The sequence below is a fragment of the Bombina bombina genome, chromosome 1, assembly GCF_027579735.1.
Source record: "Bombina bombina isolate aBomBom1 chromosome 1, aBomBom1.pri, whole genome shotgun sequence".
NCBI lineage: Eukaryota > Metazoa > Chordata > Amphibia > Anura > Bombinatoridae > Bombina > Bombina bombina.
The window spans coordinates 1,107,091,822-1,107,106,935 of record NC_069499.1 but is presented as its reverse complement, the minus strand read 5'-3'; the positions used below and the strand labels follow the sequence as shown (position 1 = coordinate 1,107,106,935).

At 37.5% G+C, this 15,114-nt stretch overlaps 1 protein-coding gene across 1 annotated transcript in view; it reads right to left on the bottom strand.

Annotated features, from left to right (window-relative positions):
* The window catches only part of CBX1 (chromobox 1), an 84,499-nt gene extending 70,114 nt beyond the window's left edge, over positions 1-14,385 (bottom strand). Inside the window, exons 1-3 of the mRNA XM_053697398.1 lie at positions 14,151-14,385; positions 9,163-9,341; positions 4,707-4,872 (exon numbers count right to left, since the gene is read on the bottom strand). Coding sequence (XP_053553373.1) covers positions 4,707-4,872; positions 9,163-9,311 — 315 coding nt within the window. The 5' untranslated portion in view covers positions 9,312-9,341; positions 14,151-14,385. The remainder of the gene's footprint in view (positions 1-4,706; positions 4,873-9,162; positions 9,342-14,150) is intronic.
* Between the last annotated feature and the right edge of the window lie 729 nt (positions 14,386-15,114).

Below are 15,114 nucleotides of genomic sequence, written 5' to 3'. Positions count from 1 at the left end.
TGGTTCTGACTAAAAAAGAGCTTTGTGGCTCAAGTCATGACCAGCTGATATGGTTTAAAAAAAAAAAATCTAGATTTATATAGTCACTGGAGGAAAAAAAGGAGCTTATCTTCCTCAGGACAAGAAGTCCAATGGAAAGTTCAGGGCTACTAGTAACTGTTATTCCTTTTGTCAATCTAAGAACCAAAAGCCGTCCTCTGCACAAAAACAAGATTCTTCCTTCCGTCTTGAAGTCCATCCACAATTGGAACATGGCCAAACAGCCAAAGCCTCCTACCTCTACCAAATCAGCATGAAGGTGCGGCCCAGATCCAGTTACCCTTCTGGTAAGGGGCAAGTTATGCCTTTTTCGAAAGGCCTGGTCCCAGTCTGTTCACAATCTTTGGGTTCTTAACATAGTTTCTCAGGGATACAGAATAGGATTTCAAATCAATGTCTTTTTCTGCATGTTCCAAAAGACCTGGTAAAGGCACAAGCCTTTTTTAAATGTGTTCAGGATCTAGATCTCATTGGAATGGTAGTTCCAGCTCCTACGTCAGAACAAGGCTGGGATTTTTATTCTAATCCGTAGTGTTCCCATGAAACAGGGAATTTTCAGTCCTAATCTGGGTTTGCAAAACGAGTTTATCAGGGTTCCTACATTCAAAATGTAAACAATTTTGACTATTCTACCCCCTGTTTAGCAGGGTCAATATATGCCCATGATAGATTTGAAGGATGCTTCCTATATATATGCTATCCCCACAAGGACCTTTACCAGTTCTTAAGGTTTGCCTTCTTGGACAATCTCTTTCAGTTTTGTTTCTCTACCATTAGTCTAGCTACTGATCCCAGAATACTTACAAAGCTTAGGGAAACTCTTTTGTCTGTAATAAAAGTTCACGGTATTTCTGTGGCTCCATACTCGGACAATTTATTGGTACTCGCTCCATTATTACCTTTAGCACAATCTCATACGGACTTTCTCTTTCTCCTCAGTCTAAGGCCTCTTTCCTAGGAGTCATTATAGACTTAATAACAATGAGTTGATCTTTATCAGATAAAAGGAGTTCAAAGTTAGACAACTTGTACAATACTTTAGTCATTTTCCAATCCTACAGTAGCCGTATGCATGGAAGTATTTGGTCTGATGATTGTTGCATCAGATTCTATTCCATTTGCTCAGTTTCAAAGGAGACCGTTTCTCCTTTGCATACTTAGTCAATGGGGCAATGATTACTCTCAGCTTTCTCAGAAGGATCCTTTTTGGATTTCACAACTAAGCAATCTCGATCCTGGTGGATAGATTTTAAATCCTTTTCTCCGGGGGCTTTCTTAATCCATTCAATTGGACAATAATCCCAACAGACGCAAGACCCTCAGGTTGGGGTGCAGTGCGGGGATCCAAGAGAGCACAAGCAGTTTGGTCTCTTTGGGAGGTGAGGTTACTAATAAATATCTTAGAACTCTGTGCTATCTTAAAGTGATGGTAAATACAATATTACAAACACTTGGATTTACCATCACTAAAAATAAATATGAGTTTCTCTCATTGTTTTGTAAAATATAGCGTTGCACTCACCCAAGCTGTTAGGAAAGCATATTGCTGATACAGTGCCTTCGGCCGCCCACGGCACAGCGCTCTTTTCCAATGAGCTGAAGTTTAGACCTCTAGCCATGCTAGGATGTCAACCGACACACACGGCTATTGGTCTAGAGGTGGAAAAGTCACCTCATAGAAGAAAGCACTGTGCCGTGGGCAGCCAAAGGCTCGGTGTTAACGATATTTCCTAACAGCTAGGGTGAATGTAATGCTGTATTTTACAAAACGATGAGAGAAACTCATTTATTTTTAGTGATGGTAAATCCTAGTGTTTGTAATATGCTTGTATTTACCATCACTTTAAGATAGCACTTTAAGGACCCTTCAGAGCTGGACTTTACTGAAAAAAGAAGACTTGTCTACATTTTCAATCAGACAATGTCTCTGCAATCAGTAAGGGGGAACTTGCAGTTCCTTAAAGGTGCAGGAGGTTTTTCAAACTTTAACTTGGACAGAGAACAATCTCTGTTCAATTTATGTAATTCATATTTCAGGTGTGAAGAAATGGGAGCAGATTTTCTCAGTCACCAATCCCTTCATTAAAGGGAATGATCTCTTCTTCGAGAAGTTTTCAATCAGATTATAGATCAATGCATCTTCCAGAGATAGATTTGGATGCTCCTCATTTTGTCAACAAACCTGTTTTTTTTACAAGGGCCAAGTATCCATAGGCCGAAATTATAGATGCTCTAGCAGCTCTTTAGTTATTTAGTCTTGCTTGTATTTTTTTTCCTCTAACTGTTCTGCTACTACGTGTGAGATAGCTTGGATAAAATAAGAGCTCTCATTGTACTATTGACTGTTTCTGCTTGGCCATGCAGAACTTGGTTTGGTAACAGATGAAGAAACAGCCTCCTGCCTCAACCCCCATTTTTTATCATCAAGATCTCAAGCCTCATCTTGAAGGCTTGGAGACTGATTGCTTAATTTTTTAAACATGGAGGTTTTTCTAAAGTTGAAGTTTATAATTTATTTCAGGCCAGAATACCTCTGTTACACACAAGATTTGGAAAGTTTTCTTTCCTGGTGAGAAAGGTTTTTAGCCGGCATTCTTTCAGAATGCCTAGAATTCTTCAATTTTTAGAAGAGGGCTTAGATATAGGGTTTATCTGCTAGATCTTTAAAAGGGACAGTCTAGTCAAAATTAAACTTTCAGGATTCAGATAGGGCATGCAATTTTAAACAACTTTCCAATTTACTTTTATCATCAAATTTGCTTTGTTCTCTTAGAATTCTTTGTTTAAAGCTAAACCTAGGTAGGCTCATATGCTAATTTCTAAGCCCTTCAAGGCTGCCTTTTATCTCAGTGCACTTTGACAGTTTTTCACAGCTAGACAGTGCTAGCTCATGTGTGCCATATAGATAGCAAGTGCTCCCTCCGATTGAGTTATTTATGATTCAGAAATTATTGGCTAAAATGCAAGTCTGTCAACAAAACTGAAATAATGTGGGCAGTCTGCAGAGGCTGAGATACAAGATAATCACAGAGGTAAAAAGTATATTAATATAACTGTGTTGGTTATGCAAAACTGGAGAATGGGTAATAAAGGGATTATCTTTCTTTATAAACGATAACAATTCCAGAGTACACTGTTCCTTTAAGGGTCACATCTCAGTTCTCTCTGTGTTATACCACCAAAAAAAAAATGCTTTCTTCCTGACTTTAAAAGCTTTAGTCAGGATAAGATCAGTGATTAATCCAATTTTCTCTTATTTGAAAAATAAATTTGGTTCTCAGAGTTTTGCAGGTTTATACCTAGTTTAGTCTTCCAGCGTCTGTTCTAGAAGGTATTGTTTCTTTTAGCAGTATCTTCTGTCAGAAGAGTTTTCTGAATTGTCTGCTCTTTCTTGTGAGCCTCCTTATCTGTTGATTTCATTAGGATAATGCGGTTTTTAAGAACATCATTTGACTTTTTTCCTAAAGGTCATCTTTCTGATAACATCAATCTCAAAACGCTATTCCTTCTGTTTGTTCTGATCTTCATATTTCTATAGAAAAGCTTAAACAGTACTGAGAGCGTTAAAATTCTATTTCAAGGCTATTATTTAACCAGCTTACTTTAATTTATTTGCTAAGACTCTTGATTCAAGAGGCTTACTTGGAGGTTGGAAACTCTCCCCTAAAATGCTTTACAACCCATGCTAATAGATCAGTTTCCACTTCCTGGGCATTTAAAAATGAGACTTCTGTTGTACAAATTTGCATAGGCAGCAACATAGTCATAATTTTCCTAAATACTACTAATTTGAGGTTTTTACTTCTTCTGAAGTGGTCTCTGGTAGGAAAGTCCTCCAGGCAGCAATGTCTTGAAATTAGGTGTCTGCTTTTTCAAAACGTTTTGTCCCGACTAACATTACCCGTGGACTCCACAGCATGGGTATTAAGACCCAGGAGTAATGGACTCTCACCACCATATAAAAGGAAACAATTTCTGCTTACTAATTATATTTGTTCTGCCGGAAATTCTAGTTTACACCTCATTTTCTCTGCTTTGTCCTTTCCTACCTTTTGTTCTATTTTTCCTTGCTTGGCTATACGTCATATTGGTATACCAGAGAGGTGAGAGGGATGAAGTGCTCTTGGAACCTTTGTGAATCTTTGTCTCCTCCTAGTGGCCAGGAGCAATGGATTCTCACCACCATGAAAGAAATTAATTTATCAGGCAAACATACATTTTGTTTTTCTAAAATTGTGTGCTCTGAATCATACATGTCCCATTTAGACTTCCACGATGGTTACCATATTAGTACCTAAATTTACCATCATTCTTCAGCCTCACAAGAAGCTTGGACAACTCACTACAGTAAAGATACTGCACAAACTACTGAAGTATTACAGGTCTTTGATAAGGTGGAAATCAGTTTTCAAAAATAAATAAGAATTTAGCTTTGCACTGCATTTGCTGAACCCCCCCCAAAAAAACCACAACAACTTTGTTTTCCTAAACTTTAGTTCACTTTTAAGACAATAACATAATTTATAAGCCAGTTAGCAAATTTGCATTCACAAAAATCCATCCCAGATTTTGAGGCGTTTTCCTTACTGGATCAACATGAAAATTAATTTATACAATAGCCAATGATGTTGCTTGCAAATCAGGCAACTCTTGTCCATTAGTCTCACCTCATCTTTCTTTTTCTTGGGCTTGTTCTCGTCCCCAACCTCACTGTCTGAATCTGCTTTGCGCTTGCTACCCTCTGCTTCGTGTGCAGACTTCTGGGACTGTAGGAACTCTGCAATCAAATCAGGACAGTCCAAATTCTCCTCTGGCTCCCAAGTATTATCCTCACTATAAAAATAATTATATAAACACTTTATAATGTAAGGAACCACGTCCATGTTTTGCATTTAGACCACCACAGAAGTCTATGAAGAGTAAAACTGTTAAAACACTAACGCCTAGATTACGAGTTCTGTGTTAGCCTTAAAAAGCAGCGTTAAGGGGTCCTAACGCTGCTTTTTAACGCCAGCTGGTATTACGAGTATGGCAGGTAGAGGCTCACCACTCACTTTTCTTCCGCGACTTTGGCTACCGCAAATCCCCTTACGTCAATTGCGTATCCTATCTTTTTAATGGGATTTGCCTAACGCTGGTATTACGAGTCTTGGAAGAAGTGAGCGGTACAGCCTCTACCTCCAAGACGCCTACCGCATAAAAAAGTCAGTAGTTAAGAGTTTTATGGGCTAACGCCGGAACATAAAGCTCTTAACTACAGTGCTACAAAGTACACTAACACCCATAAACTACCTACGAACCCCTAAACCGAGGCCCCCCACATTGCAAACCCTATAATAAAATTATTTAACCCCTAATCTGCCAACCGGACACCGCCGCCACCTATATTATAGCTATGAACCCCTAATCTGCTGCCCCTAACATCGCCGACACCTACATTATATTTATTAACCCCTAATCTGCCCCCCCAACGTTGCCGCCATCTAACTACACTTATTAACCCCTAATCTTCCGACCGGACATCGACGCCACTATAATAAATGTATTAACCCCTAAACCGCCACACTCCCGCCTTGCAAACACTTTAATAAATGTTATTAACCCCTAATCTGCCCTCCCTAACATCGCCGCCACCTACAATTATTAACCCCTAATCTCCAGCACCCAACGTCGCCGCTACTATAATAAAGTTATTAACCCCTAAACCTAAGTCTAACCCTAACCCTAACACCCCCCTAACTTAAATATAATTTAAATAAAACAAACTAAAATTACTATAATTAAATAAATTAATCCTATTTAAAACTAAATACTTACCTATAAAATAAACCCTAATATAGCTACAATATAACTAATAGTTACATTGTAGCTATTTTAGGATTTATATTTATTTTACAGGCATCTTTGTATTTATTTTAACTAGGTACAATAGCTATTAAATAGTTAATAACTATTTAATAGCTACCTAGTTAAAATAATTACAAAATTACCTGTAAAATAAATCCTAACCTAAGTTACAAATACACCTAACACTACACTATCAATAAATAAAATAAATTACCTACAATTATCTAAACTAAAATACAAAGAATAAAAAAATATTACAAGAATTTTAATCTAATTACACCTAATCTAAGCCCCCTAATAAAATAAAAAAGCCCCTCAAAATAATAAAATTCCCTACCCTATACTAAATTACAAAAGTAATCAGCTCTTTTACCAGCCCTTAAAAGGGCTTTTTGCGGGGCATTGCCCCAAAGTAATCAGCTCTTTTACAACCCACCACCCACACACCCCTACTCTAAAACCCACCCGATCCCCCCTTAAAAAACCTAACACTACCCCATTGAAGATCACCCTACCTTGAGCCGTGTTCACCCAGCCGGGCACCACTGGTCATCCGATCCGTCCAAAAGTCTCTGACCGGGAGAAGGCTTCATCCAAGCGGCATCTTCTATCTTCATCCATCCGGCGCGGGTCCATCTTCAAGACATCCGACGCGGAGCATCCTCTTCTTTCCACGGCAGACGACTGAATGAAGGTTCCTTTAAATGACGTCATCCAAGATGGCGTCCCTCAAATTCCGATTGGCTGCTAGGATTCTATCAGCCAATCAGAATTAAGGTAGGAAAAATCCGATTGGTTGATGCTATCAGCCAATCGGATTGAAGTTCAATCCGATTGGCTGATTGGATCAGCCAATAGAATGCAAGGTCAATTCTATTGGCTGATCCAATCGGATTGAACTTCAATCCGATTGGCTGATAGCATCAACCAATCGGATTTTTCCTACCTTAATTCCGATTGGCTGATAGAATCCTATCAGCCAATCGGAATTCGAGGGACGCCATCTTGGATGACGTCATTTAAAGGAACCTTCTTTCAGTCGTCGGCCGTGGAAAGAAGAGGATGCTCCGCGTCGGATGTCTTGAAGATGGACCCGCTCCGTGCCGGATGGATTAAGATAGAAGATGCCGCTTGGCTGAAGCCTTCTCCTGGTCCGGATGTCCTCTTCTGCTCCATCGGATGAAGACTTCTGGACGGATCGGATGACCAGTGGTGCCCGGCTGGGTGAACACGGCTCAAGGTAGGGTGATCTTCAAAGGGGTAGTGTTAGGTTTTTTTAAGGGGGGATCGGGTGGGTTTTAGAGTAGAGGTGTGTGGGTGGTGGGTTGTAATGTTGGGGGGGGGGGGGGGTATTGCATTTCTTTTTACAGGTAAAAGAGCGGATTACTTTGGGGCAATGCCCTGCAAAAAGCCCTTTTAAGGGCTGGTAAAAGAGCTGATTACTTTTGTAATTTAGTATAGGGTAGGGAATTTTATTATTTTGGGGGGCTTTTTTATTTTATTAGGGGGCTTAGATTAGGTGTAATTATTAGATTAAAATTCTTGTAATATTTTTTTTATTCTTTGCAATTTAGTGTTTTTTTTGTACTATAGTTTAGTTTATTTAATTGTATTTTAGTTTAGATAATTGTAGGTAATTTATTTAATTAATTTATTGATAGTGTATTTGTAACTTAGGTTAGGATTTATTTTACAGGTAATTTTGTAATTATTTTAACTAGGTAGCTATTAAATAGTTATTAACTATTTAATAGCTATTGTACCTAGTTAAAATAAATACAAAGTTGCCTGTAAAATAAATATAAATCCTAAAATAGCTACAATGTAACTATTAGTTATATTGTAGCTATATTAGGGTTTATTTTATAGGTAAGTATTTAGTTTTAAATAGGATTAATTTATTTAATTATAGTAATTTTAGTTTGTTTTATTTAAATTATATTTAAGTTAGGGGGGTGTTAGGGTTAGACTTAGGTTTAGGGGTTAATATCTTTCTTATAATAGCGGCGACATTGGGGGCGGGAGATTAGGGGTTAATAATTGTAGGTAGGTGGCGGCGATGTTAGGGAGGGTAGATTAGGGGATAATAAAATTTATTAAAGTGTTTGCGAGTCAGGAGTGTGGCGGTTTAGGCGTTAATACATTTATTTTAGTGGCGGCGATGTCCGGTCGGCAGACTAGGGGTTAATAATTGTAGGTAGGTGGCGGCGACGTTGGGGGGGGCAGATTAGGGGTTAATAAATATAATGTAGGTGTCTGCGATGTTAGGGGCAGCAGATTAGGGGTTTATACGGATAATGTAGGTGGCGGCGGTGTCCGGAGCGGAAGATTAGGGGTTAATAATAATATAATGTAGGTGTCAGCGATAAGGGCAGATTAGAGGTTAATAAGTGTAAGGTTAGGGGTGTTTAGACTCGGGGTTCATGTTAAGTGTAGACTTAGAAAGTGTTTCCCCATAGGAAACAATGGGGCTGCGTTAGGAGCTGAACGCTGCTTTTTTGCAGGTGTTAGGTTTTTTAGGGTTTTTTTTCAGCCAGCTCAGCCCCATTGTATCCTATGGGGAAATCGTGCACGAGCGCGTTTTTCCAGCTTACCGCTACCATAAGCAACGCTGGTATTACAGGTAGAAGTGGAGCTAAATTTGCTCAACGCTCACTTTTCTGAGGCTAACGCAGCCATTCAGAAAACTTGTAATACCAGCGTTGTTTAAAGTAAGCGCTGGAAAAAAAAGGCTTGTTAGCACCGCAGGTTTTTTCCGACAAAACTCGTAATCTAGCTGTAAGAGAGGAAAACAGAATAAAAATAAAGACAGGAAAAAAAAACCCCTGATCTTTTACTTCTATGCGAAAAGGTAGATACAATATGGAATCAAAAAAAATATTCAGGCCTATCATGACATTAAAGGGACACTAAAGTCAACATTAAACTTTCATGATTCAGATAGAGCATGCAATTTTAAACAAGTTACTTATTTTATCAAATTTGACCTATTTTCTTGGTATCCTTTGTTGAAAAGCATACCCAGATAGGCTCTGGAGCAGCAATGCACTACTCGGAGCTAGTTGTCGATTGATGGTTGCACATATACGCCTCTTGTCATTGTCTCACCCGATGTGTTTAGCTAACAACCAGTAGTGCATTGCTGCTATTTAACAAAGGATAACAAGAGAATGAAGCAAAATTAATAATAAAAGTAAATTTGAAAGTTGTATGTTCTATCTAAATCATGAATTTAAAATTTATATTTCACATCCCTTGCATTAAATTAGCACTTACTCAGAGAATCCTTTCCATTTCAGCAGATATTCCACTTTCCCTTTCACCACTCGTCTGTCTAAAACTTTTTCAACTACATATTCCTCCTCTTCCTCATCTACCTCTTCCATTTTTTTCTTGTTTTGTTTTTTTCCCATTGATGCCGCCATATTTTTTTTTTATCTGCTTGGGTGACGTTCCTGAGTTTCAAAAGGGAAAGAGAAAAACAAAAAAAAGGCATGTGTATGAGTACAACACCTAAAGTAACAGTAAGTAGTTTCAAACGGCTCCCTTCTACACTTTACGTGCCTGCATTGCAAACACATGGTAAAAGAACAACTTGCTACAAAAAATAAGTGTATACTGACATGATGTTGTCAAGCGTCATGTTCTGATTTTGCCCACTTGGAATTTAACTCTGAAAATGTCCCCCCGCACCGAAAGGAAACGCCAAAATGTCTTTCATTATCTGGACAGTACATACAATTTACTTCTATTCATATTCATTCTCTTGTTATCCTTTGCTGAAGGAACAGCATTGCACTACTGGCAGCCTGCTGAAAATATCTAGTCAGCCAATCACAAGAGACAAATGTGTGCAGGCACCAATCAGCAACCAGCTCCCACTAGTGTAGGATATGTGCGTATTCTTTTTCAACAAGGGATACCAAAGGAACGTAGCACATTTGAAAATAGAGGTGAATTTAAAAGTGTCTTAAAATGACATGCTCTACCTGAATCAAGCAAGTTTATTTTTAACTTTCCTATCCCTTTAAGTTCATTCTATGGCATTCAGAACCCTGACCCCTCCTACATGATCCACAGTGATTGCTGGATTAGTGCAGGAGATAATTTATATTGGCCCCTAAATGGCCACATAAAGGAGTTACGATAAGCCCTCAAGAAACTTTTCAAGGGATGTATGCTTGGACTGCAAAACAATACAAATGATGTCCCTCTGAGTTGAATCAAAAGTTTATTACTTTAAACAAAAAACTATTTTTCCCCACGCATCCAGTCTGGCTATGTATCTAAAAGCCTGTCTAGGGCATTGAGAAGTGTGTGTTTGGGATGTGCTTTTTGTCTTTTTAAAGAAATCTAAGTATAACCTTTCAACTAACAGCAAGCTTATAATTCTACAATATCTCTTGAAATACAATTTGAGTTCTTATTAAAGGGACACTGTACCCAATTTTTTTCTTTTGCAATTCAGAAAGAGCATGCAATTTTAAGCAACTTTCTAATTTATTCCTATTATCAATTTTTCTTCATTCTCTTGCTATCATTATTTGAAAAAGAAGGCATCTAAGCTTTTTTTTTGGTTTCAGTACTCTGGACAGCACTTTTTTATTGGTGGATGGATTTATCCACCAATCAGCAAGGACAACCCAGGTTGTTCACCAAAAATGGGCCGCCATCTAAACTTACATACTTGCATTTCAAATAAAGATACCAAGAGAATGAAGAAATTTTGATAATAGGAGTGAATTAGAAAGTTGCTTAAAATGTCATGCTCAATCTGAATCACGAAAGAAACATTTTGGGTACAGTGTCCCTTTAATTGTAGTTTTGAGGTGATCACTTATTGTTTTATTTTAAATGGACATTAGAGGCAAAATTTACATGCACATAGAGGAATTACATCTTTGAATAGAAATATAACTTGCAATATACGTGTTTTGGCAATAATGATTCTAGTAAATGTTATCACTTTACTGCATGTGAAGCATAGTTTGATAGTCTCAGTGCACCAACATTTTAAATATTGCACCTGCTCAGAGCACCAGTGGGGCTTGTATTATATCAGCTTTCCGAGCAAGTGCTGTGTTTAAAATGCTGAAGCATGGTCAATACTTAAATACACTTTTGAAACAGCTATAGCTTTTATTAGAAGCATTTTTACTAATACATGTATATTGCAAAAATGCTTCTATTCAAAACTGAAATGCATCCATGTGGAATCCAATGTTGATAAGCTCAACCCAGAAAATAGTTAAAAAGGGACATGAAACAGTTTGAAAGAGATACTGAACCCAAATGTTTTCTTTCATGATTCAGATAGAGCAGGCAATTATAAACAACTTTCTAATTTACTCCTATTATCAATTTTTCTATGTTCTCTTACTATCTTTATTTGAAAAAGCAGGAATGTAAGTTTCCGAGCCGGACCATTTTTGGTTCAGCACCCTGGGTAGCGCTTGCTGATTGGTGGCTACATTTAGCCACCAATCATTAAAGGGATACTAAACGCATTTTTTTTTTTTTTTTTGTGATTCAGATAAAGCAGGCAATTTTAAGCAACTTTCTAATTTACTCCTATGATCAATTTGTATTTGTTCTCTTGTTATCTTCATTTGAAAAGCATGTATCTAAATTTAGGAGTCGGACCATTTTTGGTTCAGCACCTGGGTAGCGCTTGATGATTGGTGGCTGAATGGACAGAAGTGTCTTATAATACCGTTATGAGCTTTCCAAACTGAAATGTAATACAGTACTTAGCTAAAAGTTAAAGGGACAGTTCACCCAAAAACTTTCTCCCCTTTAAATTATTCCCAATGATCCTTTTTACCTGCTAGAGTGTATTAAATTGGTTGTAAGTAGCTCATTTACTCATATTTCAGCATTTGAAATAGCTGATTTAGCTTGTGGTTTCCCAACCTATACTGAAAGTTTTGATACTGGCGTATATGCTATTGACAAGCCTAAATAAACACAGCCAGCAGAAGAGATTACACTGTCAGTGGGGGGCATGATAGTTAAGTAATAAAATGATAATTTGCCATTGTTCTCTCTATGTATTGAGCTTTGGTGTTCCAGACAAATATAAGATAAGGAAGCAAGTCTGTGTACATGAAAGTGATAACATAATGAGATCTGATATTACCTGAAGCTCAACCCATTGTAATAGGCTGTGGTTTCAAAGCACAAAACCAGCTACTTCAGATACACAAATAAACCCGAAAATGCAATTTCTCAAATATTTTATACTCTGCATTTGGTATAACAAGTCATTCAAAATACATTTATGGAAAAACAATTTTACCCTGTGCAATGCCCTTTAATCTTTACTGTATCAGCTACAGAACATAATGCTTAGGTACAATGGAAAGCTTTTATGGACATTGCACACTAGATTTATCTTTGCATAAATGTTTTGTAGATGATCCATCTATATAGCCCATCTGGGAGTGTGTGTTTTTTTTTTTTTTTTTTTAAATGTATAGTTTTGCTTATTTTTTTAAGAACGTGCTGATTTTCAGACTCCTAACCAAGCCCCACAGTGTCAGATGTATACATGCGTTTACACACTCCTGCTGGCTCCTGTTTATGTTGTCAGTCTTTTCATATGCAGGGGGGGTCTGCTCTTTTTGTTATCCCAGCCTCCTTCAGTGGGTGTCCTAGACTAACTTTATCAACAGTGCTAAACTGGGAGCTTCTAAGTAAGTTTTTAAAAGGTTTTATACTGGATTTTAAGACCAGTATCTGTGCATATTATTCTTTAAAGTAGTGTATATTACATGCAGACATATGAAAATTGGTGTATACTGACCCTTTAAAAGGGACTGTCTACTCCAGAATTAATTTTTTTTAAGATAGATAATCCCTTTATTACCCATTTCCCAGTTTTGCATAATTAACACGGTTATATTAAAGGGACACTGGATCCAAATTTTTTCTTTTGTGATTCAGATAGAGCATGCAATTTTAAGCAACTTTCTAATTGACTCATATTATCAAATTGTCTTCATTCTCTTGGTATCTTTATTTGAAATGCAAGAATGTAAGTTTAGATGCCAGCCCATTTTTGGTGAACAAACTGGGTTGTTCTTGCCGATTGGTGGATAAATTCACCCACCAATAAACGAGTGCTTTCCATAGTCCTGAACCAAAAAAATAGCTTTGATGCCTTATTTTCCAAATAAAGAAAGCAAGAGAACGAAGAAAAATTTAATAGGTGTAAATTAGAAAGTTGCTTAAAATGTATTGTATGCTCTATCTGAATCACGAAAGAAAAAAATTGGGTTTCATTGTCCCTTAAATATACTTTTTACCTCTGTGATTACCTATTATCTAAGCCTCTGCAGACTGCCCCTTATTTCAATTATTCATACTTGCAGGTTAGACAGTGCTGACTCATAAATAACTCCACAGCAGTGAGCACGTTATCTACACAGCACACATGAACTAGCGCTGTCTGTGAAAAACTGTATATGCTTAGAAATTAGCATGAGCCTACATAGGTTTAACTTAAAAACAGCCTCTTATCACATCCTTTTTATTAGCTATTCACAACAGGGGTCTGCTAGGTCATGTGAGCCATATAGATAACAGTGTGCTAATGCACTAATTGGTCTATGCAAGTCAATAGATAATAAATAAATAAAAAAAAAAAAGTCATGTGATCAGGGGGCTGTCAGAAGAGGCTTAGATACAAGGTAATCACAGAGGTAAAAAGTGCATGAATATTACCATGTTTTCTGTGCAAAACTGGGGAATGTATAATAAAGGGATGATCTATGTTTTTAAACAATACATTTTTTGTGTAGACTGTCCCGTTTAGTGTTCTTAATTAAATGTAGCTTTAATCACGTAACTTTTTATCGCCATTTATATGCCCATCTATGATATCCCTGTTTACATGCCTCTAAAAGCCAAAACCCCATTTACAAAATACCTTGACCAAAACATATTATATTAAAAATTAATAGAGATGTTACGAATAATTGTTTCTATTTTCCCCTACGATTTACATATATATATATATATATATATATATATATATATATATATATATATATTGCAGGCATTATTTGTACCTGTCACTGTATTTTGTTTCTCTGGATCAGTAAGACTATCCCGTGTTAGTTTATGATAAACTGATCTCTAATCTAAAGCACTTCTTTGGTGAATAACTCCCACAAACTCAAACAGTCGCGCTCAGTTTAAATAAGAACGATGCATCCACGTGACACATGCACGTGCGTTGCACACCGTTATCCCGATCATACCTGTCACCGGTGGTCCTATATACTTGGTCGTTTCCCGGTGGTCTCAGGCCTGTTCTTAGAAGAGGGTCGCGAGTTCTATGCGGTGTCTCAAGCTTCTGCAAGAGGACGCAAATGTGTGCTTAAAATCGGTACTAGAGTTTTAAGTCTAGTTCAACAGCCGGTTGATTCGGTTCGGTTCTGGTGAATCTGGCGCCTACAAACAAAAGATACTCTGCCGCCACCAAAACCATCGAATGCGCAAGCGTCTTCTCTGCGCCGATGAGTAACATGGGAGATGTAGTTCTTGCGCTGCATTGCAAAGCCATGTGTTAGACACTTGCTTATTTGCGTTGAAATAATAAGCCAGTAGTTGGTCATGGGAACAGGATTGATGAAAAATGCCATAGAGAGAAAGTGTATACTGGTGAGGGCAGCAGTACGAACTAGAACTTGTGCGCCAGTGTAAAGGAGTCGGGGGCGTAAGGCAGATGTTGCGACGTAAGGAGAATGAGTATAGAATGAAATATACAGTATTTGGGGTTGTGTGATGGATGCTCACTAGCTGTTGGTGGTGGGCAGTGAGTGACATGCCCCACAATAAAAAAATAATAATTGTTAAGCGAAAACTTTGAGTGTATGACATTTTTTTTAACACATTTAAATCAATTTATTTCACTACGCCTTAAAAAGGCATTAAAAACATAGTCAATATTGTGCTCCTATGCCACTCCACGTGAAGAGCAAATCAGAAGCAAATTTGTGTGGATTTGAATGTGTTTTTTTTTTTATGAGAGCAAATTTGTTGAAGATAAAGTAAAAGAATGAATTTAAAAAATAAATAAAATTCTACCACAAAACAGTTTTTATGGTCACTGCAAAGCCCCTTTAACGTATAGGTAAAAGTAGGTATCCAGAACTACAGTCATACATTTCCAACTGTCCTGATTTGTGCGGTACAGTGCCAAATTAAATTGTCTGACCACAC